Below are 24902 nucleotides of genomic sequence, written 5' to 3' on the forward strand. Positions count from 1 at the left end.
CAGATACTCGTTATCGCCCGGGACACTTCACGGACAAGGACGGAGATTGTGTTCGATGGAATGCGCCATCCAAACTTCATGTCAGCATACTTAGATCCAGAGGCCAAATGTCGCAGTGTTACCGCCAATTTCAAGCCAGGTTCGAGGGGCTTTCAGTAAAAGGTGTGCTGCTGCGTCAATCTGCCTCTGACACGTCCAAGAATCTCATCAAACATATCAGGTGGTATGCGCATGAAGTTCGTGAAAGAACTGATATCTTCCCGGCGAAGCTCAACCATAAATTGGTCGTACAGACCAAAATCTTGACACCTTAATATCCATGATTTAATCCAGCACTGTCGTCTTCGTCGGAGTTTTTTTCTCTGCGGGCGAGGTCCCTCAATGTGTTCAGCTATGTTCAAGTTCAGTACATCTACTTCATGCTGGGCTATAACAAGAATATATAGCCTCCTTAGTCTTTCTGGATCTTCCATAGTAGGTGCTCTCTGCTGTATCTTAAAATTAAATGAACCTTGCTTACAAAGCATCGGTTTATATACCCATATGCGTGGACGTTTGGGAAACGCTCGAATGACGCTCAGTGGACGCCAAAGGACTTCGTTTGACTTTAGTTACACACTTTGTACGCTAGGGGATTGTTCAGTGGTCGTTGACAGGTCGCCAGTAAGTCCCAAAGCAAATGATTAAGTAACAACCAAGTAACGCTAGAGTAACGACTGACTAACAATAGCCAAACGCGTGCAACGCTCGGCGAACGTTAGTAAAACGTTCCACGAATGTTCTTGAACGTTCTGGAGCATTTAAAATTAAACGTTGATGAACGCTGGTGTCGGTGAGAACTTTTGTGCATGTTCAAAACTTTTTTTCCGGATCGGCGCTCTCCGCCGATTCCCAGCGATCATTGACATTCACTAGCGTTCAAACAACGCTCTTCTGGTGCTATCCCGGCGACCATGGGCGACTACCAACGTTTCCTTTAACGCTATAGAACGCTGACCAGAACGTCAAGGCGTGACGGGGCCATTAGCGCCACTATCAGATCGTGATGACATGACATCAGACTCTCCTGACACTGATGATGATGGACGGTGTGAAGGTCATATGACATATCACTCTAAAAACAAACAATGGAAATGTTCTCAGTGCGGGAAAACATTTGCTTCTTAGAGCAGTATGAAACAATACGTGAAAATACACACACGACAGAGAGATTTTTCCTGCTCAGTTTATAGTCAACGATTCACTCAGAATGGAAACTTAAAATATCACATAACACACACTGGTGAGAAACCTTTTTCATGTTCAGTTTGTTGTCAAAGATTCTCTGACAAGAACAACTAAAAAAGACACAGAAGAACACACACCAGTGAGAAGCCTTTTTCCTGCTCAGTTTGCAGTCAAAACTTCTCAGAGAAAGGAACCTGAAAACGATACACAAGAATGCACACTGGTGAGTAGCCTTTTTTGTGCTTAATTTGTGGCCATAGATTCTCTGACAAGAAAAACTTTAAAACACACACAAGAACTCACACTGGTGAGAAACCTTTTTTGTTCTCAATTTGTGACCATAGATTCTCTGACAAGAGGAGCTTAAAAAGACACACAAGAACACACACTGGTGAGAAACCTTTTCCGTGCTAAATTTGTGGCCAAAGATTCACTCAGATGCGATACGTACCATATCACTTAAAAACACACACTGAAGCCTTTTGCCTGCTGAATTTGTGACCAAAAATTGTCTCAGAAGGAAAGCTTAAAATGACACATAAGGATACACACTGGTGAAAAGCCTTTTTCGTCCTCAATTTGTGGCCCAAGATTCTCCGACAAGAGATACTTAAAAATGCACACAAGAACACACACACACTGGTGAGAAACCCTTTTCCTGCTTAATTTGTGGTCAAAGATTCTCTCAAAAAGGAAACTTAAAATATTACATCACAACAATACACTGGTGGAAGCCTTTTTCCTGTGCAGTTTGTGGTCAAAGATTCGCTTAGAAGGGTGATTTGTAAATACCCACAAGAACCCATACTGGTAAGAAACTTTGCTGTTCAGTTTGTGGCCAAAGATTCTTTTATAAATATCAGGCTCAGGAACACAAATGTACTGGTCGGAATAGCAGTGACGAATAAGCTTTTACTACATTGTATGTACCAGATTTTTTTTAAATGAAATGTTTTAAATTTGTAGGTGAGGGAATTCCACCTGACAACTACCATATATAAGAAATTATAATTACTGCCACTTTATAGGCTAGTACATGGATTTTCTCACACCAGTTTTGCTTGTGCATTTACTTTAATTTTGGTAATGAAAAGGGAATTGATTGTTTCACAATGGTTTGAAAATGTACTCATATCATAGGGGGGGGGGGGCGAAAATGTATTTGTGAAATGTGGGCCATGAAGATCCATTCTTCCTTTGACCAGTGTATGCATTTTGTCCTTTTCTTTTCACAACATTTTAGGGATGTCAGTATCATAATTAATTGATCGAAATAATCCTGTCAAAAAACTGGGACCTGTGAAAATTGTATATATGTGGTCCTTGATAAAATACACTTCTTATAACAATGAGGTTGACACAATTTGTTTATCCAATCCATTTACCCCATTAAAAATGTATTGAAATGTCTTTTATCCATTGGAAAACCTCCCAAAAGAAATGCTCACGCCTTAAAGGAAGACATGGCCCAAGCGACGAGGCCGACGTGGAAAAGCTGCAAAGATGGGGCAACTGTGGAGGATCACAAGCAGATAGTGATCAAATACTGTAGTGACAAGATTCTCCTCACACTGATGATCCAGATCTGAAGTCCAGATGTGAGATGAACTGTCACACTGACAAACGATGGAAATGTTCTCAGTGTGGGAAAACGTTGTCCTTCTCAATTTTTGTCAAATATTTTTTTATCAAGAAGCTTTGAAGAACTCTAAGTTATCATAAAAACTCATGACTATTGTAAAAATTTACCCCCAAAAATATGTTTTGACCTACCCTGTTTATGTTCACGTTGTCTTCTATTGTTTTCTAAAAAAAAACCTCCTGTGGACAAATATTAAAAATAATGAATGCCTTGTTTTCCCAATCATGTAGTCATGTGCTTGTCAAATAAACAAATGATTCCTTGAAGTAGGAAAGAATCCTTGAGTTTTCATAGTAAACTAAAGTAAAAGTTAGTTTCTTTCTGCTTGTCCCGTTAGGGTATATTTAATAAAAAAATGAAAAAAATCCTTCTTCCAACAGTGAGTACAACTCCCTTGTATCTAAAATCCTTTTTCCCTCCTGAAAATTGAATTTTTTATTTTTTAATTCAAGCATCTATAAAAAAAAATAATGTTCACACTCTATCTTGAGTCCCATTCACTGGATGCTATTTCATTTATTGAAAAAAAAAATATTTCCCAACATACAGTAAAACATAACCGCGAATAAAAACCAAATCTGAGGGCTGAAAGCTATCTACAGTCATACAAACTGATCGCCACTTATCCTCACGAGGCTTGCAGGCATGCTGGAGTCCTCTGATGAATCTTTGTTGTCAAGAACCTGAGGAACTGGAATGAAAGATATTTGCTGAGGACCTCGATTGCATTACCCTCCATAACGAGTTTCATGGCACTGTCCTCTGGAAGCCTGCACTGAGGACAGCAATCGTGGCGATAAAGGCTGTGAAAAAGGCAACTCTGGAAGAACCCATCAGTGAAAGGTAGGCCTTATATTGTAGGAAAGGTTGTTTATACTTTCTTTCAGCTGGTCCCGTTAGGGGTGGCTACTGCGTGTCATCTCAGATGAACGTTCATATTTGTTTGGCACTCTTTTTATGCTGGATGGGGAGTTGGGAAAAGTTGTATATATCTATATATATATATATATATATATAAATTCGACATTTAAAATTCAAACGCAATATTTTCAGTCTCCTGAAATTCAACTGGCTACAATTTGCTGTATAAAATTCATGGTCTGGATTCTAGGTGAAGGCATAAAATCTTTCAGTATTTCAGAGCAACTTATTTGGAAGTATTCCTCCATCTTCCCGATGAACCGATACTGATGTTTCTTACCAGATGAGGATAAATCCGAGAAATCAGCGCTGGCTGTAATTGTGTCACAACATAAGCAAGCCTTTGTTTCCCCACGTAATAGGTCACATCAGTGCACGTAGGTCATGTAGCCAACCGGGAATATTCAAAATTGCCGATATAAATATTCTCAAAACAACCTTAATGTCACGTCCCATCGGAACGAGAGTAGGAACCAAATGCAGGAACTCGGAAGACGCAAGGTAGTTCAAGAAGAGACACGTTTATTATATGCAGAGGTCGGGGATCGAGCAGGCAGTCCGGTGCAGCAGCAGTAGTTGGGACGTCGGGCGAAGAGAGCAGGTGCACGAACATCACTTGCATCAATTTGCAATTTCAACACTTTCTCGAAGTTTGGTGCTGTGACGTCCCATCGGAACGAGAGTAGGACCCAAATGCAGGACTCGGAAGATGCAAGGTAGTTCAAGGAGACACGTTTATTATATGCAGAGGTCGGGGATCGAGCAGGCAGTCCGGTGCAGCAGCGGTTGTTGGGACGTCGGGCGAAGAGAGCAGGTGAGCGGGCAGGCAGGAGTCGGTACACAGGAGAACAATCAAAGCAGGCAGAAGTCACGAAGGAGTCAGGCTTACAAGGTTGGTCGGAGAACGGACGAAGGTCGGAACACACAGGTTCGATCAGGGATACCGGAGCACATGAACGGGACATGAAGATCAAACAACTGGCCCGGCCAGTTGTCATCGCGGTCACATAAATCCACAGCATAATCAGGCCGCATGAGGCGCAGGTGTGCACCTCCCAATCAGCGCACCTGCGCGGGCACCCGCACAGCTCGTGCTGGAGCGGCAGGATCATGACACTTAAATGATATCGGATTAAAATCAGAATTTTCAAGGTACAGTACATATGACATGAACTATCTGATATATTGTTAATTCAACAACTGGACTTCTCCTTTAAACGCTGAAACAAAAATGGACACAATTTTCAAATTATTGGACTTCGTTCCTTGCGAAACGGTGGCGGTTGGGGTCTGCAGGATGGGACTTGAGACGTGAGATGGGGGATTGAGAGGTGAGGTCTGCAGCCAGACTCTCTTGAGTGCAAGAGGACCAGAAAACTGATGGAAGGAGAGGAAAAGCAAACTGAGCGTCCAGGCAGCTGTTTGTCACTCATAGTTTGTGCACTAATACTGTACTGGCAAAGACAATTACCGTGTGTTGTTCCATGGAGCGGCTGGAAAGCGTTGGCCTCACAGTTCTGAGGACCTGGGTTTGAACCCAGTCCCCCCTGTGTTGAGCTTTCATGTTCTCCCCCTGCCTGTGTGGGTTTTTTTCTCCGGGCACTCCAGTTCCATTCCACATCCCAAAGCATGCAACATAAATTGGACACTCTATAAATGACCCCAAGGTGTGATGGTGGGTGCGGCTGTTTGTCTTGATGTGCCCTGCGATTGGCTGGCAACCAGTTCAGGGTGTACCCTGCCTCCTGCCCATTGACAGCTGGCATAGGGTCCAGCACTCCCATGACCTTTGTGAGCATAAGCATCTAAGAAAATGGATGGATGATTATGAGGAGAGTGACCTGAATGTCGCTTTTAATCACCACTCAAGGTTTGAGCATAAAAGCGGTTGAAATGGTAATCTGAATCAAATGTTGATTAAAGTTGAGATGATTCACTTGATTGACTCTTTAATGCCTATTGAGCCTTTCATATTATTTCACTGGTGCTGGCTCAGGATCCTGCAGCCTTGTTGCCATGTCGACAGATTTAGAGAAACAACCTTGCAAGATTTCGCCAGCCGTGATCGTATAGTGGTTAGTACTCTGCGTCGTGTTTGGAACAAGTCTGATTCAAATCCAGGTCACAGCAAATCCCTGAGGATAATTTTTTTAGTCCTTATGTTTGAAATTTGCATGGCACAATGACAATTCTTGAGATAAGCTTGGGTAGGGCTTGAATCCATCGTCACGCTAATAATGCAATGGATAACGTGTCTGGCAAAATGAATCCTTGCAGCCAATTAATTTCCACACGGTCCAAAGTTTCATGGTGCTTTATTTGCACTATGCCGCCATCAAGTGGTCGAGAAGTCCAAGAGGTCAACAGTGTTAAGAATTCTATGGCTATTTGTTCAACAAAAATAGTTTGAATGTGCTTCTGAAACTACATGAACGAAATACAAGTGCTCTCAGGATAATTTGCTTTTCATTTTTATTTTGAAATAATAACTTTCCCAAAGGGTTTGCCGTTCAACGGTTTCGTTTTTGGGGAAAGTATTTCACCAGCTTTGGACAATCTTCTTTTCCTTTCGGCTTGTCCCGTTAGGGGTCGCCACAGCGTGTCATGTTTTTCCATCTTGGCCTATCTCCTGCAACTCCCTCTCTAACCCCAACTGCCATCATGTCTTCCCTCACCACATCCATCAACCTTTTCTTTGGACTTCCTCATGCTCTTTTGCTAGGCTGCTCCATCTTCAGCACCTTTCTACCATTATAGTCACTCTCTCACCACTTGAAATGTCCAAACCTTTGAAGTCTGCTATATCGAACCTTGTCTCCAAAACATCCAACTTTGGCTGTCCCTCTAATGAGCTCATTTCTAATCCTATTCGACCTGTTCACACCAAGCGAGAACCTCAGCAGCTTTGTCAGGTTTAAAATCTTGACTCTCTATTAAAAGAAGGCAAACAGACAAGGCTTCAAGTTTTACTTGCTGCAAGGGGAGCGACAGGACTTCCCTGCTTCCAACCAACTCCAACTTGTGTCTCCTTGCAGCTTCCTTTTATTCAGTGAATGACATGATGAGTGTGTGTATGAGTGTGTCACAACCACTGAAGGCTTGCGACACATAAACTAAGACGTGTCAGACTGTTTGATTGTTTTCATGTGTTAAATTGATTACATCAAGTTAGAGTGATTACATCAACACAATGAGTTCAAAGGTACAAGCTTGGTGGTGATGTGTAACCAACTACAGTTTGAACAAAATGAGAACATATGGATGATTATTTTTACAATCTTCATTTCTCCTACCTCCAGTTATGCTTCCTGTTGTTTCTTCAGTGCCACCATCTCTAATCCGTACATCTTGGCCGGCCTCACTACTATTTTATAAACTTTTCCCTTCATCCTAGCAGAGACTCTTCTTTCACATAACACACCGGACACCTTCCGCCAGCTGTTCCAACCTGCTTGGACCCGTTTCTTCACTTCCTTACCACACTCACCATTGCTCTGTATTGCTGACCTCAAGTATTTGAAGTCATCCACCCTCGCTATCTCTTCTCCCTGAAGCTTCACTCCTCCTCCTCCGCCCCTCTCATTCATGCACATATATTTTGTTTTACTTCAGCTAATCTTCATTCCTCTCCTTTCCAGTGTGTACCTCCATCTTTCTAATTGACCCCTCTGTACAGGGCACTTAACCACACCTCCTGAAGTGACGTCACGCCACGTGCGCTAACGTCAGACAAACAATTACCAAAAGTGGCGGCGCAGCAAGAAAAGAATAGAGCAAAAGTGTCCAATTTACCAGCTGATTTCTCACTAGCATTCTTAGCTAACAGTGAAATATCGTTGAAAAACAGACAGCAGGGCTTCAAGTATTTCAGCGAGGGGTATTTCAATGGTATTTACATGCATATCGACGGAGAAACCATTGACATTAGAGCGAGATCTTTCTGGAGTCAGAGGAAGACCGAGAAGCCACGTAATATAATATATTATAACCCAAAGACGAATTCGTCATTGACAGTTTCCTATTTTCGTGTTAAATATCACACTTGTGTGCAGAATCTGTATGTGTATCTGTATAGTCGTTTGTGAACCACCGTATGAAGGAAAAGAAGGCAAACTTGATTTATGAGTTGTTTCTCTCGTTTTCTTTGTGTAACGTCACGCGCTCCCCTCAATAATTATTCTTGAATTAGTGCCGAACCCACGTAAGTCCCGACCGAGTACGACAATCACTACTTTAGTGTCCTCAAACATCCTTCCTTCAGTCTTGGTGTCTCGGTGCACGTCGAAGGCTTTTAGGACTCGCTAGTCCGGTTTAGCTTAGCTCCCTAGCTGGCAACAAAGAGACACGCTTGTTCAGTCAGATCATCGCAAAATATCGCTCAACACAGATCAAGTGTGTCAATCATTCACACGTAGCTCTGTTATGCAAGCAAAGAACTGCTAATTCATTTATATGAGACATGTATTGAAAATCAAATATAGGGCATACCTTCGTGCAAACAAACAAAGTCCGGTTTAGCTTCGCTCGGGAGCGCCGAACAGAGACACGTTTGTGCAGTCAGATCATCGCAAAATATCGCTCAACACAGATCAAGTGTGTCAATCATTCACACGTAGCTATGTTATGCAAGCGAAGAACTGCTAATTCATTTATATGAGACATGTATTGAAAATCAAATATACGGCTTCCCTTCGTGCAAACATATCTGTTCCGGTTGATGGATTCAGTTGATCACGCGGTCTTCCACATAGTTTGATCCATCGAAGACATTTTTCGTACTCTGTCTTCTGTTCCGGTTGATATTAGATGGATTCAGTTGATGATGCGGTCTGCCACAAAGTTTGATCCATCAAAGACATTTTTCGTACTGGGTCATCGGTTTTGGAAAGGGTACGAATCGAACTCCACCAACTAGCCTTTCAGGATACCTGTCGTGACTATTATAAAGTCCGTGACTACACCTCTTAACCATATTTTTTGTTAAAGAACCCAAATACGCGATAAAACGCTAACAAAAGCTATACTGGACCATGCAACGTTGTCTGAGGGAAGGGGCGTGGTTTATGCAGATCTCTGGCCTCTGATTGGTCAGCGACGCGGATGACGCAATTTCTATGGAGGGGTCAATTGTCCGCCTGCTGATAAGGTTTAACGGGGATTGCCAAAGATGAGCGTGATAGGCACTGATTGGTGGGTGACAGAGGAGATGACCCGGCCATCCAGGGCTGTGGTAATTTTCAGAGATGAGAGTGGTTGGAACGGGAATATGGAATTTGTGTGTTATTCCATCATGAATGAAGTTGTCATCAGCACCAAAATCTACGAGGGCCATAGCTGGGTTGCTTTGAACGGAGACTGTAATGCAAATAGGAATGGCCGTGTTTGTTTTTGTCTGTGTGTATGTCACGATTCTGCCGCTCCAGCCCGGGCTGTGCGGGTGCCCGCACGCTCGCGCTAATTGACCCCTCCGTACAGGGCACTTAACCACGCCTCCTGAATTGACGTTACGCCACGTTCGCTGACGTAAGACAAACGGCCGCGAGCCAGCAAGAAATCAATACGTTTGTGCAGTCCGATCATCACTAAATATCTCTCAACAAAGAATAAGTGTGTCAATCGTTCACACGTAGCAGTGTTATGCTAGCGAAGAACTTCTAATTCATTTATTTGAGACATGTATTGAAAATCAAATATAGGGCATACCTTCGTGCAAACATATGTGTTCCGGTTGATATTAGATGGATTTAGTTGATGATGCGGTCTTCCACAAAGTTTGATCCATCGAAGGCATTTTTCGTACTGGGTCTTCGGTTTTGGAAAGGGTACGAATCGAACTCCACCAACTAGCCTTTCAGGATACCTGTCGTCACTATTACAAAGTCCGTGACTACACCTCTTAACCATATTTTTTGTTAAATAACCCAAATACGCGATAAAACGCTAACAAAACCTATACTGGACCATGCAATGTTGTCTGAGAAAATGGCGGGAGCAAAAAAGGGGCGTGGTTTATGCAGATCTCTGGCCTATGATTGGTCAGTGATGCAGATTGCGCAATATCCATGGAGGGCTCAATTGGGAGGCACACACCTGCGCCTCATGCGGGCTGATTATCCCGTGTATTTATAGGACCCCGATGACGACTGGTGCGCGGCCAGATCTTTGAGGTTCATGTCCCGTTCCAGCACTCTCGTATCCCTGATCATCAACCCGTGAGTACCGACCTTCGCCTGTTCTCCGACCGACCCCGTAAGCTGGACTCCTTTGACACTTCTGCCTGCCTTGATCGATCTCCCGTGTACCGACTCCTGTCTGCCCGCTCACCTGCTCTCTTCATCTGACGTCCCAACTACCGCTGCTGCACCTGACTGCCTGCCCGATCCTCGACCTTCTAATAATAAACGTTTTTCCCCGAACTACCTTGCATCTGACGAATCCTGCATTTGGGTCCTACCTTCGTTACGATGGGTCGTGACAGTGTATGGGGTTGGGGTGCTGACAGGAACAAATGTCATCCTGAACCCCGAGCTAATCTTCAATTTGGTTGGTGAGGCTGTTGGGGGAAATTCCCCTCGGGGTCAGGTCATCCCACCCACATTCACAGGCAAGGATATGGAAGCCTGAGAGAGCGAGAGCAGATGATGGGTTGCTTCTTTGCCTTGGACGGCGTGATTGAACACCTTGAGGAGTTCAATGGAAAAACATAGAATGAATAGAGGTCCACGATGGCCAAAGTATTATGTCATGAATTGGGAGGAGTTGGACCCAAAAGCAGGCAGAGGCAGGTGTAATATGATGAACAGTTTATTGATGGAAGTGATCGGGGATGTGTTGCCAGGCAGCAGAGTGGACAGGTGGTGGGACAGTGGACAGAGCAGGCGGCTGGCTTATTGGCAGAAATGATGTGGTCAGGAACACCATAGAACACAGATAAGGAGGAGACACAAAGGAAAAAGGAATAGTCTGGCACAGAGAGGCTATAATACTTTGGTGTTGAACTCGGGACACAGGAAGGTTGAAATAGTGGTGGTGATGATGGATGATTGAGAACAGGTGCAGTGAGTCCCTGCTATATTGCAGATTTTTGTGGTGGTGGTGGGGGGTATTCTTTTTATGTGTTTTTACGGTCCAAATTTTGCATTGGGCCCCTTCATGTTTACTACCACGTTGTGACACAACAAATTAGGCAACACTGAGCACTCAGCGAAGACATGCGCCATAATCAAGAGCAAGATCTATCGATTGCATTTTTAACTAGATTGTCACATGGTGGAACGTGTGACAAGTTATGAGGTAATTAGCTGTGGTTTAGGCGGCATGGTGACTCGACTATAGAACATTGGCCTCACAGTTCTGAGGATCAAGGTTCAAATCCATGCCCCACCTTTGTGAAGTTTGCATGTTCTCCCCATACCTGCGTTGGTTTTCTCGGGCACTCCGGTTTCTTCCCACAACGCAAAAACATGCCTTAATTGGAGACTCTAAATTGCCCATAGGTCTTATTGTGAATGCAACTGTTGTCTGTCTCCATGTGCCCTGCAATTGCCTGGAAACCAGTTCAGGATTAAATGACAGCTGGGATAGGCTCCAGCACTCCCTCAACCCCTGTGAGGATAAGTGGCACAGAAAATGGATGGTTGGGTGGATGACTGTGAACAGTTACATTGTCGTGTGTAACAAAAAAAAAATCTCCAATATGATGAACCTCTCTATCTCCCTCTTCTTTTAATGCCACACAATTTTATATGTGAAGCATTTTTCTATATTATTTTTGCAATGTGATGGGGTTATTAAGAAGTGGATTTGGTCATTGAAGAACGAGGTCCCGACTCACAGCCTGCCACTGGATTGTTGTCAAGATAACCTTGTCAGATGGCCTCCCACCCAAAGCTTTTGATCCAAATGAAATGACTCCGCTCGGTGTGTGAATTGTGATGGTTATCGTCAGACACATCTGTGCATGTCTTCTTTATGGAGTGAGTTTTTGAAGTTGATAAATACTTCAAAAAGCCAATAATGCTCCTAAATGTAGGTTAGGACTGTTTGAATACAGTTCATATTTTGCTTATCCACTGAAATACGAAAACTTGTGTATCTGCTAATTTTGGAAGTCCCTGGTTTGGATTGTCTGAAATATTGTTTTTGTCATTTGGTCTTAGAAGCAAAAACGTTTTCCCACAATGAGAACAATTCCATAGATTTTTCTCTGTGTGATATGTCAAATCACCTTCACACTCTTTATGCTCTTCATCAGAGTGATGAGTGTGACATGTCGTCACGATCTGATCGCGGAGTTAAGATGCCGTCTCCTTATGATCCTCCACAGTGCCCGTGTTTAGAATTTATCTAATGTAGGAATTTGTGCTTGGGCCATGTTTTGCTTTAAAGGAATGGTTGAATGGTTTTGTTTTTGGAGGGTTTCCAATGGACTAAAGACATTTGCATTCTTTTTAATGGAGAAAATGGATTTGATGTACAAGCAAATGGCATCAGCCTCACTGTTTCAAGTGTATTTTATTAAGTATGACATACACATTACCACCAAAGATTTTCTTTCCAGTCTATTACAATCAATTATTCACTCATTTGATATTGACATCATTCACACATTGGACGAAATGCATGCATGTTCAAGAACATTAATGAATTTTGGGGCAATTGGTTACACTCCTTTTTCATCAACAAAATCCAACATTAAAAGCACTGGCACAACTGAAGAGGGAAAAGGATTGTGCTGTACAATGAAGTAAATCGTAATCAGTAATTTTTTTTTCATTCACTTTCATTTTATACATTGTAGAAATCAGGTGGAACAAAAAAAAAAATGGATTGGGATGGATAAAGGCAGCACGGTGGATCAGCTGGAAAGCGTTGGCCTCACATTTCTGAGGTCCTGGGTTCAATCCCGGACCCACCTGTGTGGAGTTTGCATGTTCTACCTGTGTGTGCGTAGGTTTTCTCCAAGCACTCTGTTTTCCTCCCACATCCCAAAAACATGCAACATTAATTGGATACTCTACATTGCCCCTAGGTGTGATTGTGAGCGCGGCTGTTTGTCTCTATCCGGGCTGCAATTGGCTGGCAACCAGTTCAGGGTGTACCCTGCCTCCTCCCCACTGACAGCTGGGATAGGGTCCAGCACTCCCGCGACCCTTGTGAGGATAAGCGGCTAAGAAAATGGATTCCTGGATAAAAGATGTCATAGAAATGACAACAGGCAAAAAATGTCACTTTAATATATGCAGACATAGCCCAAAATTCCAGCCCCGCCTGTGTGAAATTTGCATGTTCTCCCCGTGCCTACGTAGGTTTCCTCCCGCATCCCCCAAAAAAACACATCGATTTGAAACTCCAAATTCCCCCAAGGTGTGATTGTGCATGTGACTGTTGTCTGTCCCCATGTGCCCTGCCCTTGGCTGGCAACCAGTTTCGGGTGTGCCCTGCCTTCTGTCCGAAGATATCTGTGATAGGCTCCAGCACTCCTGTGGCCCTTGTGAGGATAAGTGGCTCAGAAAATAGATGGATGAATATATATTTTGAGTTATTAGCCCAATATTTAACCTTTAGGGATCAGATGAGCTCAAATCAGATCAGCCGCTTTTTGGGGACAAGAGACTTTTGTTATGGGTCAAAGATACAATATAAGTTGGTACAATGAATACAAGCATGTTGACTGTCAGTCAATAACGGTATCTTTCAGTTTACACATTTATATTAACAGCTTCTTGATCATGACTTTTCCTATCGGCACACTTGTGTGTCTGAGCCTGATACTTAGAATAGAACCTTTGACCGCAAACTGAGCAGGAAAAAGGTTTCTCACCAGTGTGTTTTCTTGTGTGTCGTTCTAAATTTGCCTTCCGAGTAAATCTTTGGCCACAAACTCTGCAGGAAAAAGGCTTCTCACCAGTGTGTGTTCTTATGTGTGTTTTTAACTTTCCCTTTTCAGCGAATCTTTGACCACACACTGTGCAGGAAAAAGGTTTCTCTCCAGTATGCATTCTTGTGTGTAGTTCCAAGTTTCCCTTCTGAGTGAATTTTTGACCACAAATTGAGCATGAAAACATTCTCTCACCGGTGTGTGTCCTTATGTGCTTTTTTAAAACTCCTCTTTCAGAGAATCTTTTACCACAAGTTGAGCAAGCAAAAGGCTTCTCTCCAGTGTGCGTTCTTGTATGTCTTTTTAAGTAAGCCTTCCGTGAGAATCTTTGACTGCAAACTAAGCAGGAAAAAGGTTTCTCTCCAGTGTGTGTTCTTGTGTGCATTTTTAACATTGCCTTCTGATTGAATCTTTGATCACAAATTGAACATGAAAAAGGTTTCTCTCCAGTGTGCATTCTTGTGTGTAGTTCTAAGTTTCCCTTCTGTGGGAATCTTTGGCCACAAATTGAACACGAAAAAGGTTTCTCACCAGTGTGCATTGTTGTGTGTCTTTTTAAGGTTGTCTTATGGGAGAATCTTTGGCCACAAACTGCACAGGAAAAAGGCCTCTCACCAGTGTGTGTCCTTGTGTGTATTTTCAAGTGTCCCTTCCGAGTGAATCTTTGACCACAAACTGCGCAGGGAAAAGGTTTCTCACCAGTGTGTGTTCTTGTGTGTACTTTTAATGTGTCCCTTCCAAGTGAATCTTTGACCACAAACTGAGCACGAAAAGGGTTTCTCACCAGTGTGTGTTCTTGTGTGTGTTTTTAAATCTCCTTTCTGAGTGAATCTTTTACCACAAATTGAGCATGTAAAAGGCTTCTCACTTGTGTGTCTTTTCATGTGTTGTTTGAAATTGATCTTAGAAGCAAAGGTTTTCCTACACTGAGAACATTTATAGCATTGGTTGGCAGTGGGACATGTCATATCATTTTCCACCTGTTCATCATCATCATCGTCTGTTTGTGAGCCTTCATAATGGTCTCCATCACTTGAACTGTTCCTGCTTGGAGGCTCCGCCCCTCGTCTCTCCTCACTTTGACCTTCATCTTCACTCTTCAAATGAACACCAGTGGATGGAGGCTGGATGATTCTTTCCTCCTCTTCCTCTTTCATGTGGAGGAACTCTTCCTCCTTCGCTTTGATGTGTTGAACCTTTTCACGCTCTTCTTCCACTTTGATGAGAAAGGAAACAGACTGCTGCCACTCTCGAAGATTTTCACAGATTTCTGCAAGGCAAATGACAAACACAAAGCCCGCAAATTTAATTTGTTTGCAATGTTTAACAGCAAATGTAACTGCACACTGTAGTAGTAGAAATGTGCTGTTATTATTACTAAGTAACTCACAATTGACCCCTCCGTACAGGGCACTTAACCACGCCTCCTGAAGTGACGTCATGCCACGTGCGCTGACGCAAGACAAACAGTAAAAATGGCAAATACAATACATTCTGAACTGAGACAGACTCCATGCTTCTGATTTCATTCAAATCAACGATATATTATAGATCCTAAATACAATACATTCTTAACTGAGAGAGACGCCATGCTTCCGATTTCATTCAATCATTCACACGTAGCAATGTTATGCTTGCGGAGAACGTCTAATTCATTTATACGAGACGTGTATTAAAAATCAAATTTAGGGCATATCTTCGTGCAAACATAGTCTGGTTAACTTTTGGCAGCGAGCCAGCAAGAAATCAATACGTTTGTGCAGTCCGATCATCGCTAAATATCGCTCAACAAAGAATAAGTGTGTCAATCGATCACACGCAGTAGTGTTATGCTAGCGAAGAACTTCGAATTCATTTATACGAGACATCTATTGAAAATCAAATATAGGGCATACCTTCGTGCAAACATATCTGTTCCGGTTGATATTAGATGGATTTAGTTGATGATGTGGTTTTCCACAAAGTTTGATCCATCTAAAGGCATTTTTCGTACTGGGTCTTCGGTTTTGGAAAGGGTACGAATCGAACTCCACCAACTAGCCTTTCAGGATACCTGTCGTCACTATTACAAAGTCCGTGACTCCACCTCTTAACCATATTTTTTGTTAAATAAACCAAATACGCGATAAAACGCTAACTAAACCTATACTGGACCATGCAATGTTGTCTGAGAAAATGGTGGGAGCAAAAACGGGCTTTGGTTTATGCAGATCTCTGGCCTCTGATTGGTCAGTGACGCGGATTGCGCAATATCCACAGAGGGGTCAATTGCGGCAGATAGCAACTGATAAAATGACTTATGTAGAGAGGGAGTACAAATGGGCAAGGAAGCCACCAGTAAAAAAAAAAAAAAAAAAAAAAAAAAAAAAAGAATCCAGAACTGAAATGGGGAAGGAGTTTACAAGGTCTATAAATCATTTACAAATGGTCTTATTTTTTGCTCAATAGCAAGTTTCTTTCGGCTTGTCCCTTTCGGGGTCGCCACAGCGTGTCATCTCAGATGAACGCATATATATGTTTGGCACAATTTTTACGCCGGATGCCCTTCCTGACGCAACCCTTCTCAGGGAATGGAGGCCCCAGTGGGATACGAACCCACAACCCCTGGTTTGCCAAACCATGAAATTGTCATGTATTTTCAACACCATCAATCAGTTTTGTCCATGAATTGCAATTGAAAATGTACCCCCTTTTCATCCCCAAAAATCGAGCCGTCTTTGTGTGACATCAGTGACAGAAGTGGAGACCAAATTCACTGCTAGCTGGTGTGAAAAAGGCAGTCGTGGCTTATTTTCTATTAAGTCACTGTCGGGTGAAATTTCCCCACCTCCAATTTTACCAGTTTTAACTGGAAAGAAAAAAAGTCTTGCTCGAGCTTCATCACTTTGTTGAAGTTGGTATGATACATTGCATTGCTAACATATCCTGTTGCACACTCACATTACCACAGCAGTATCTCCAAATTATGATCAATTTAACCTGTTGAAAATAAAAAAAAAATATTAGCGTGTTGTAGTCTCCCCGGCTAAAATGCAGAGGGACACGCTGTGGAGACCCCTAATGGGACAAGCCAAAACTAAAAGAAGAAGATTAGCGTTTTGTAGCAGCCTGGTGAAAATTAAGGTTCAGAATACTCATGCTCGAATGGCCTGCCATTCTTATGACCACCGTGAGAGGTTGTTTCCCTTCCTAACCAAACTTTTAATCATTTAATAACGGTCCTTTCTTTCCTTTATCTTGAACAATTTTCTCTATCTCTGTTTTAGCTGCTCAAGCCTTTACCATCGCCCAAGAAAACAACTTCCTGTTCTGTCATGGGAAGAAAAAACACATGCAGGGATACGAACTTCAAAATGAAAGCACTCAAAATATACAGGAAAATCCCAATAGAAAACTTCCTTCCCTACAGTCTCACCAAATGTGTTGTTTCATACAACTTGAATCAGAATCATGTTTATTTGCCAGGTATGTCAAGAACACAAAAGGAATTTGTCTCTGGTAGTTGGAGCCAGGCAATTGCAACAACAGAGAGTCAATTGACAAGAGTACTTTTGAGACAGTGAGAAAAAAAACAAAACCTAAAAATAAAATAATAGCCAAGGACCAATAAAACCAGTAATGTGGTAATTTCCCTTGATTTTTTGGGGGGACAATTGTACAAAAGATGCAGTCCTCCAACAATAACGGGAGTTTGAAATGACTCAGAAAAATTGTCCATTGCAATGAGCATTGTGCAAGTACACTAAGACATCAAGAAATAGATGCAGTTTAATGGAAGACTCTCCCCAAAATTCATATGTACAATAAAGCTTCTAATGTGAAGTAATATTATTATTGTATTTATTTTGGATATTAATTGAAAAAAATTGAAAATAAAGAACATTTTTTAAATCCAAGAAAAATCTGGATATGTGCCAGCATTCACAGGCAGACCCGGAACTGACCAGACCGCAACAGACCATTTGTTCTAGCTAAGCCAAGATGGCGACGTGTTGTGCAACAAAACTGAGAAAACTCACCCATATTTATTAAGACCAAAGTTTATAAAACAGTGGTGAGGCCGCCCATGATGTACAGATTAGAGATGGTGGCTCTGAAGAAACAACAGGAAGCAGAACTTGAAGGAGCAGAAATGAAGATGCTGAGGTTCTCGCTCGGAGTGAGCAAGTTGGATACGATAGCTCATTAGAGGGACAGCCAAAGTTGGATGTTTTGGAGACAAGGTGAGAGAGAGCAGACTTCGATGGTTTGGACATGTCCAGAGGCGAGAAAGTGAGTATATTGGTAGGAGGGTGCTGAGGACGGACCTGCCAGGCAAAAGAGCGAGAGGAAGACCAAAGAAAAGGTTGATGGATATTGTGAGGGAGGACATGAGGACAGTGGGTGTTCCGAGAGGAGCATGCACGAGATAGGGTGAGATGGAAAAAGATGACACGCTGTGGCAACCCCTAACGGGACAAGCCAAAAGAAAAAGTAGATATTGCCGGTCAAACAAAGCATTGTCGAAAGTTAATTCCGTTCCGATGCGGACATCGACACATTTAGCAACCCTGATTTATGGATTACGCTCCCTAAAGAGGTAAAATGAAGTGAAAACAAGTTACAAATTTCAGTGTGGATTGGAGATTGGAGATTAACAAATTTAATATAAATTGCATCGATGTGATGTTTTGTGTATTAGTTCTACAGGGGTATTTTCTTATTTGGCATATTATGACTTATTTGACCTATATATTTAAATACAGTGGAACGACGAAGGTCTCGATAACAAAAAAATCACATTTCAAAACGCCTCCTCGGAAAAACTATTGTCTCGAATTACGAAGAAAATTCAGGATACAAAAGGAAAAAATAGGCGTTGGATTCCCCAAATTCCACCAAGCATAAACATCCTGTATCTTAGTTTGTGTGGCGCAATAGAGCTGCTCTCCTATTGGCTATTCCAAAGAATTTCCTGGCAGAGGGACATCAATCTTTACCCATGATGCACTTCCTGTATCTTGCTTTATGTCGCACGATAGAGCTGCTCTCTTTGACACTCGACTATCACCGAATCGCGTTTACGCTGTCACCCACTATCACAAGTAACGCACACTGGAAAACTTTTTCGTTCGTGTTTTTTGCAAGTTTATTCATAATTCTTCACCGTGGACCCCAAGAAACTTTCGTGGAATTAAGTTGTGTGCACGCAGGCATATGTTTTCTCTCGGATCTCAAACGTTTGTCTCCCCCTCCGTTCCCCATTCTGCCTTTTGTTTGTCCCTCAACCTTGTATATGCATAGTCACTCAACACCAAAGGTAAATGAACATACTTATTTAATTATTTACATTATGTACTTTGAATGCTTATTTTTGGTGGTGGGGATCAGGGGGCTCTAAACGGATTACGCTATTTACATGTAAAATGCATTTCTATTTACAAACAAATTCAGGTTACGAAACGACGATTAATTTCGGAAGGAGAGGTAGCACTGTATTGACAGAATACTTTGATTCCAATTCAATTGATGGAGTCACAATTTATCTATCCAATTTTGAGGTTGTTTATCCTCACAAGGCTTGTGTGAGTTTCAGAGCCTATCCGTGCAGTTTTTGTGTATGACTTTGAAATCGTATTTTCTCATTTGACATTATTTCACATCAGGCTTATTTGACCTATTTCTATAAATATTGACAAACTACTTTTCTTCCAATTACCAGTACAAACAATTCAAAATATAGAATTTAATGCATTTTACAATGGGACCAAGTTGAGAATTATGTTGTTATGGTGCAGCTCTCTCACACAATTCTGGTTTCTCATGTGGCCCCTTGCAAAAATCAATTGCTCAACCATGATTTAACTACAGCAGCCTAGAAAACTCATTTTTGAAATGGGCGGTTTACTACAGACATTTTGTTTCTCTGTTTACCCCTTTGGGAGAGATTTTTGTCCTCAGAACTGCAGCCACATACTGTGTGTGTGTATAGATATATATCATCAGTATATCCATGTTATTAGCTGCTTACCCTCACAAGGGTTGCAGGAGTGTTGGAGCCTATCCCAGCTTACTTCAGGCGAACAGCGGACTCCACCCTGAACTGGTCGCCAGTTAGTCGCAGGGCGGGATGTGAATAATGTTACATAAAATGCATCATCTGACGGGCCCGTAAAAAAGAAGTCATTCAAATTAGAATGCAAGCAACAAATGAACCAACCTGCTCTGCGTAGGACAATTCGAGGCTGCAGATTGAGCACAGCGTCCAATAGTTGACGTTGTGGCTCCTCCTCCTTTTTTGGTCCGCAAACTTCTTCCTTGTATTTTTCTGACGTTCTTGCACACATTTTCACAGGACGATCACAACACTTTCTGCGCTACATTAGAGGGATGAGAAAACCAAGTGAAAATCGGACATCTTAATTACGTCAAGATACAGATTTGGACATTGTAAGTTAAACAAAGTAGATTTGTGAAAATGGCAACGCACCAAAAAGTCAACAAAAGGAAACTATAAAGGATAAAGAAGACGGTATTTTTTTTTCTTCTACTCTAGGAACGACATTATTCAACAAAAGCACTCAGAATGCATCCATCCAATTTCTGAGCCGCTTATCCTCACAAAGGTCTCATGACTGCCAGAGACTATCCCAGCTATCGTCGCACAGGAGGCGGGGTAAACTCTGAACGGCGGATGACAACGCCGCAGCCGCCGGCGAACGAAAAACAACGCTGTGGCTGCCCACATCGACACGTTTAGCACGCCTGACTTATGTACTTTATGAAGTTATTATGACGCTGATCTTTTGTTATGTTCTGAGAGAAGGATTATGTCATCAGACACGGACGGAGGCACAAAACTCTCGTCCTTTGCACCTGTGCAATCCATTTTTCACAACGAACCGGGTGTTTTGGAAAAGTGTGAAAAGTGAATCCATCCTGAGTGTTCAAGCAAAATCCAGCAACGGTTGTTTTCATTTGACGTCACCCGTTGTGCTGCCTCGGGCAAATAGCTGACGGCGGCCATTTTATTTCCCTGAGCTCGTTACTCGTACATTGAGTAGCAGAACTTTTAATAAGATGCCTATTTGCGGTGCCGTGGGTTACTCAAACAGACCTGGGGTGAACAAAGATGTTAGTTATTACAAAACGCCTACAATGATCACTAATCAAGGTGATGAAGCGTGAATTCTCAGTGAACAGAGACGAAGGTTATGGAAAAAGGTGATCTATCGTAAAGACATCACGACGGAGGAGCAGTGGGATCGGACACTTGTCTGCTCAAGACACTTCGTAAATGGTTAGTTTAGTCTTATTTTTTATAGTTAGGTTGTTGTAACTAACGAAAATTGGGGTCTTGATGGTATTTCGTAAGATATTTGCCCGAGGCAGCAAAATGGGTGATGTCATGTGAAAACAACCCATATTTAGAGTGTTCGTGGTTAAGTTTAGCTGTGTTAAATTTTCCTACAATCTGCGAATCTGGGTGGTTTTTTTTCCCCCACCCCAATCTCGTTTATCTCCTCGGTGAGCTTTATCAGCATATTCCACCGCCTATTGTTTTCCGTGTTAGCTCAGCGACATGGTTCACACGATGGTGGCGTCAGACACTCGTCCACAAAGCCAAGTCTCCATAAAGCAGAGAGCTTTAGAGTTTTGTTCAGAGACTGGAGCTCTGTAACGTCCGTGCACCATTCCTTGTTGATATAAAATCATATTCCACTACCTTTTGTTTTCCATGTTAGCATAGAGATAAGTGCCCATATATATATATATATTTAATAATCTCCATTTATTCCATTTTTTTTCCAGAAAGTAAAACCTGTATATTAGTTCACCACAAACAAAGCGGAATGTTATTAAACTTGATTACAACAGCAGAAAGACAAAAGAGTAAACAAATCCAGTCTTTCACAAAATTCTCAAATCTTTCAAGTGACTAACAAAAAAGGATCTTAACTGTAATGTTGGCCTTCTGAAAAGAGTATCGATTGGCACGATGGAGGTTGAAGCCGGGGAGCGTGATAGCAGCGTCGGGCACTCGTCCACAAAGCCAAGTCTCCGTGAAGCACAGAGCCGCAGAACGTCCAAAGTCTTTGCAGGTTTTAATCAGAAGCTTAAGCTCATCTGTTTTATTGGCTAGGGGGGCGTAGGTTCGCAATAGATCGTCTGAAGCGTGAGACGATGTCCCCGCTCACGAGCGTCTTGGTCGCGACGCTTTGAAGAGCGTGCCGACTAGCAACTCTGGAAAAAGCTTCGGTGAATTGGGGAGAGTTGTCCCAAAAAAGTCAGAAGAAGGCTCTCTGATGGTTAGCAAGTCCTCTCTTGTGTACTTGAATCCCGAGATGCCCATGAAACATAAAAACACAAACGGTAACAGGGAGAGCATTCCGGAGGCTTCCACACTTGTAGGCGTTAGGTAGGGAAGTTAAATGGCGGCACGCAATGGTGTATGGGTAATTAAGCAAAAAAATGTGACAGTGAAAACATCCCATACAACGAGCCTGGATTTTGGCTAACACGACGGAAAAAAACCCAACTTTTCGCCGGTACAATAAGTATAAACCAACATAAACACTCGACCCCACTACTGCAAAAAAATGTCACTTCCTGGTTCTTCTCCAACACAAAAGCCTCAAGGGGACTTTCATGACGGGAGATGTAAAAATCCATATACGACAACATCCTTAAACGTGGTGAAAAAAAATGGATGGCTCCATTCCGGCTGACTGCTTTTTAATTAAAAACACACTAAAAATTATGCTTTACATTTCAGTTGACCTTTAAGTAGCCTAGCAAACTATCGCTGCCACTCTTTCTCGCAGTTGAATGTAAACATGCTGCCGTTCTGTCCAGTCATGCTCTCAAGTTTGGGTGTGGGGAAGAGACTTGATTACAAGAGTCATTTAATTACAGTAAATTAGCACCTATTATTTCTGTCTTGTTGTAATGTTGATTTTACCTTGGGAATACAGAGCAGTGATTTCAAAGCTATTTGAGTCAAGGCACATATTTTACAATTGAAAAATCTCACGACACACCAACAAACAAGAATGTCATAAAAAGTAGATGTGTTAATCGCTGTATTAATGTACTGCCATCAACTATAAAGACCATTAATTAGTTCTGTTGGTAACTTTACCTCACTGGCATAAATTGATTTACAAAGATGTATTTTTTGTTGTAAATATATATTTTTTGATTAAGTCCACAAGTATATATTAGATAGTAAGTGGTCATTTAAATATAGTCATTGCTTTATCTTTTGATCGGATCTTTTTTCTTTTTTTTTTTAAACACGCCGATCGTGTTAAACCTAGTTTTCAAGAGATAATCTACACAGGCACGAGGAGAACATGCAAACGCTACACTGCCGACGAAGGGATTTGAACCCCAGTCCTCAGAACTGTGTGGCAGACGCGCTAACCAGACAATCGAGAACATTTTACTCCCAGACAAAGCCGAAAGAATTTCGTTGTTGGTATGTGTTTTTTTAAGCACACTTAGGTGTCAGTCTTGCCGATCCTTACCAGTCAGTGGCAAAAAAGGACAAGACTTTTCTTCAGGCTTGATTTCTGCTGAGAGAAGTGTTGATCACAAACGCGTCTCTTTGTAAGCAATCGAGGCTAAGCTAGCCAGTGAAGCTTCAACGTGCACGAGACGACTCCAACCGGACACGAAGATTGCATGGATGGTGTTTTGGTCCACTAAAGTAGTGATCAGGGCGTCCCCCCTCGAGGATTCACACATTCGTTCCAAATTCAGGAAGATTTACGATAACCGATCGAGTCTCTTACTGAATGGCAATAAGGAAAAAAGAAATCTATTGCCTCGGATTCCTTGCGCCACAAATATTTAAGGCGACAGATCACCGCTGCTGCCCCTTCAAAATAAAAGTCTATCTTTTGATTCCAGGTAGATGTGTATTAAGAGAGGAACCCAACCAGGAAGTCAACCCACAGCATGGTCAATATTGAACAACACTTGACCAAACAGGCTTAAGAATTTGCGTTCCCTGACCCGGATACGACCTCAGGCGGCAGTGATGAGAGAACTTAATCATCACCACAAGACGGTCTTGAAACGTTTATTTAAGATAAACTTTTGCTTATCCTTTTTCTTTTTTTTTGCCAATGCATTAAAGCTTGGTGTTGGTTTAGTTGTGGGAATTCAGAAAACAGCAGCTGCCAATTGGCAGGAATTTCACTTATCGACTACCCAAATTAAAAAAAAAAAACTGTATCCATTGCTTGGTAATCTACGCCACACAATTTACAGTGACTTCAACATGAACCGATGACTTAAATAATAGTGTTAAAGCAGCAATTTAGTGCTGAATTGACATGACAACACAGTACAGTACGTGCCTAAACATCAACAAGGACAGAATATAAACAGTATCCATCCACTTGTCTAAAGACTCTAAACTGACAGAATGATAGACAGATGGATGTCGATTGTGCTCCATTATGCCAGCTCCCTGCCCGGGGTTGCGTCAGGAAGGGCATCTGGCGTAAAAAGTGTGCCAAACAAATATGAGCGTTCATCTGAGATGACACACTGTGGCGACCCGAACGGGACAAACCGAAAGAAATGCGATGCATAAATTTACATACAGTAACCGGCACTCAGCCCTGTGAGATCAAAGCAAAACAAATGTATTTGTATAGCGCATTTCATACACGAGCTAACTCAATGTGCTTTACATGATTAAAAGCATTTTAAAACAAAGAGCTAAAACATTTAAAATGGGATAAAAACAATAGAAATGACAAATATACATCTTTTGATTTCAAATAGAAGCAAATTAGCAGATCAAAAACGACTAAAAACGACGAAAGACTAAAAAATCTAACCTGAAAAAAAAGTCTTTTGAATTTACATCGGGTGCATGTGATTAAAAAGTCTAACGACTGGTTCAACCGTCAGTCTCACAGTTCTTAGCCTCGCCTGTATGGAGTTTGTACCTTCTCCCCATGCCTGCGTGGGTTTTCTCTGTGCACCCCGGTTTTGTCCTTCTTTTCCGTTCGTCTTGTCCCGTTCAGGGTCGCCACATTGTGTCATCTTTTTCCATCTCACCCTATCTCGTGCATGCTCCTCTCGGAACACCCACTGTCCTCATGTCCTCCCTCACAACATCCATCAACGTTTTCTTTGGTCTTCCTCTCGCTCTTTTGCCTGGCAGCTCCATCCTCAGCACCCTTCTACCAACATATTCACTCTCTTGCATCTGAACATGTCCAAACCATCTAA

General features: G+C 42.1%; 1 protein-coding gene and 1 long non-coding RNA gene across 3 annotated transcripts in view; one reads left to right on the forward strand and one right to left on the reverse strand.

Moving 5' to 3' along the window:
- The window catches only part of LOC133493841 (uncharacterized), a 150738-nt gene that overhangs the window by 58501 nt on the left and 67335 nt on the right, over positions 1-24902 (forward strand). The gene's annotated exons all lie outside the window — the stretch shown is intronic.
- Positions 12286-23722, reverse strand: LOC133493837 (zinc finger protein 394-like). 2 transcript variants are annotated; one of them, XM_061807742.1, is made up of 4 exons: positions 23180-23722; positions 19870-20026; positions 14539-14940; positions 12286-12975 (listed from the first exon to the last, which is right to left on the reverse strand). In XM_061807742.1, the coding sequence occupies exons 2-4, from the start codon at positions 19994-19996 to the stop codon at positions 12881-12883; spliced, it is 624 nt and encodes a 207-aa protein (XP_061663726.1). In that variant the 5' UTR covers positions 19997-20026; positions 23180-23722; the 3' UTR covers positions 12286-12880. The 2 variants fall into 2 exon arrangements, with proteins under 2 accessions (XP_061663726.1, XP_061663725.1); XM_061807741.1 differs by lacking the exon at positions 12286-12975 and having other exon boundaries at positions 14366-14940; positions 23180-23480.

This window comes from Syngnathoides biaculeatus, chromosome 20 (assembly GCF_019802595.1).
Source record: "Syngnathoides biaculeatus isolate LvHL_M chromosome 20, ASM1980259v1, whole genome shotgun sequence".
In the NCBI taxonomy this organism is placed as follows: Eukaryota; Metazoa; Chordata; class Actinopteri; order Syngnathiformes; family Syngnathidae; genus Syngnathoides; species Syngnathoides biaculeatus.

What these genes read in the sequence shown, in the direction of transcription:
- LOC133493837 (XM_061807741.1), bottom strand. Translation starts at nt 19,996, where the DNA reads ATGTGTGCAAGAACGTCAGAAAAATACAAGGAAGAAGTTTGCGGACCA. An exon ending in AATTGTCCTACGCAGAGCAG is followed by an intron (nt 14,941 to 19,869) that starts GTTGGTTCATTT and finishes TTTGCCTTGCAG; the next exon opens with AAATCTGTGAAAATCTTCGA.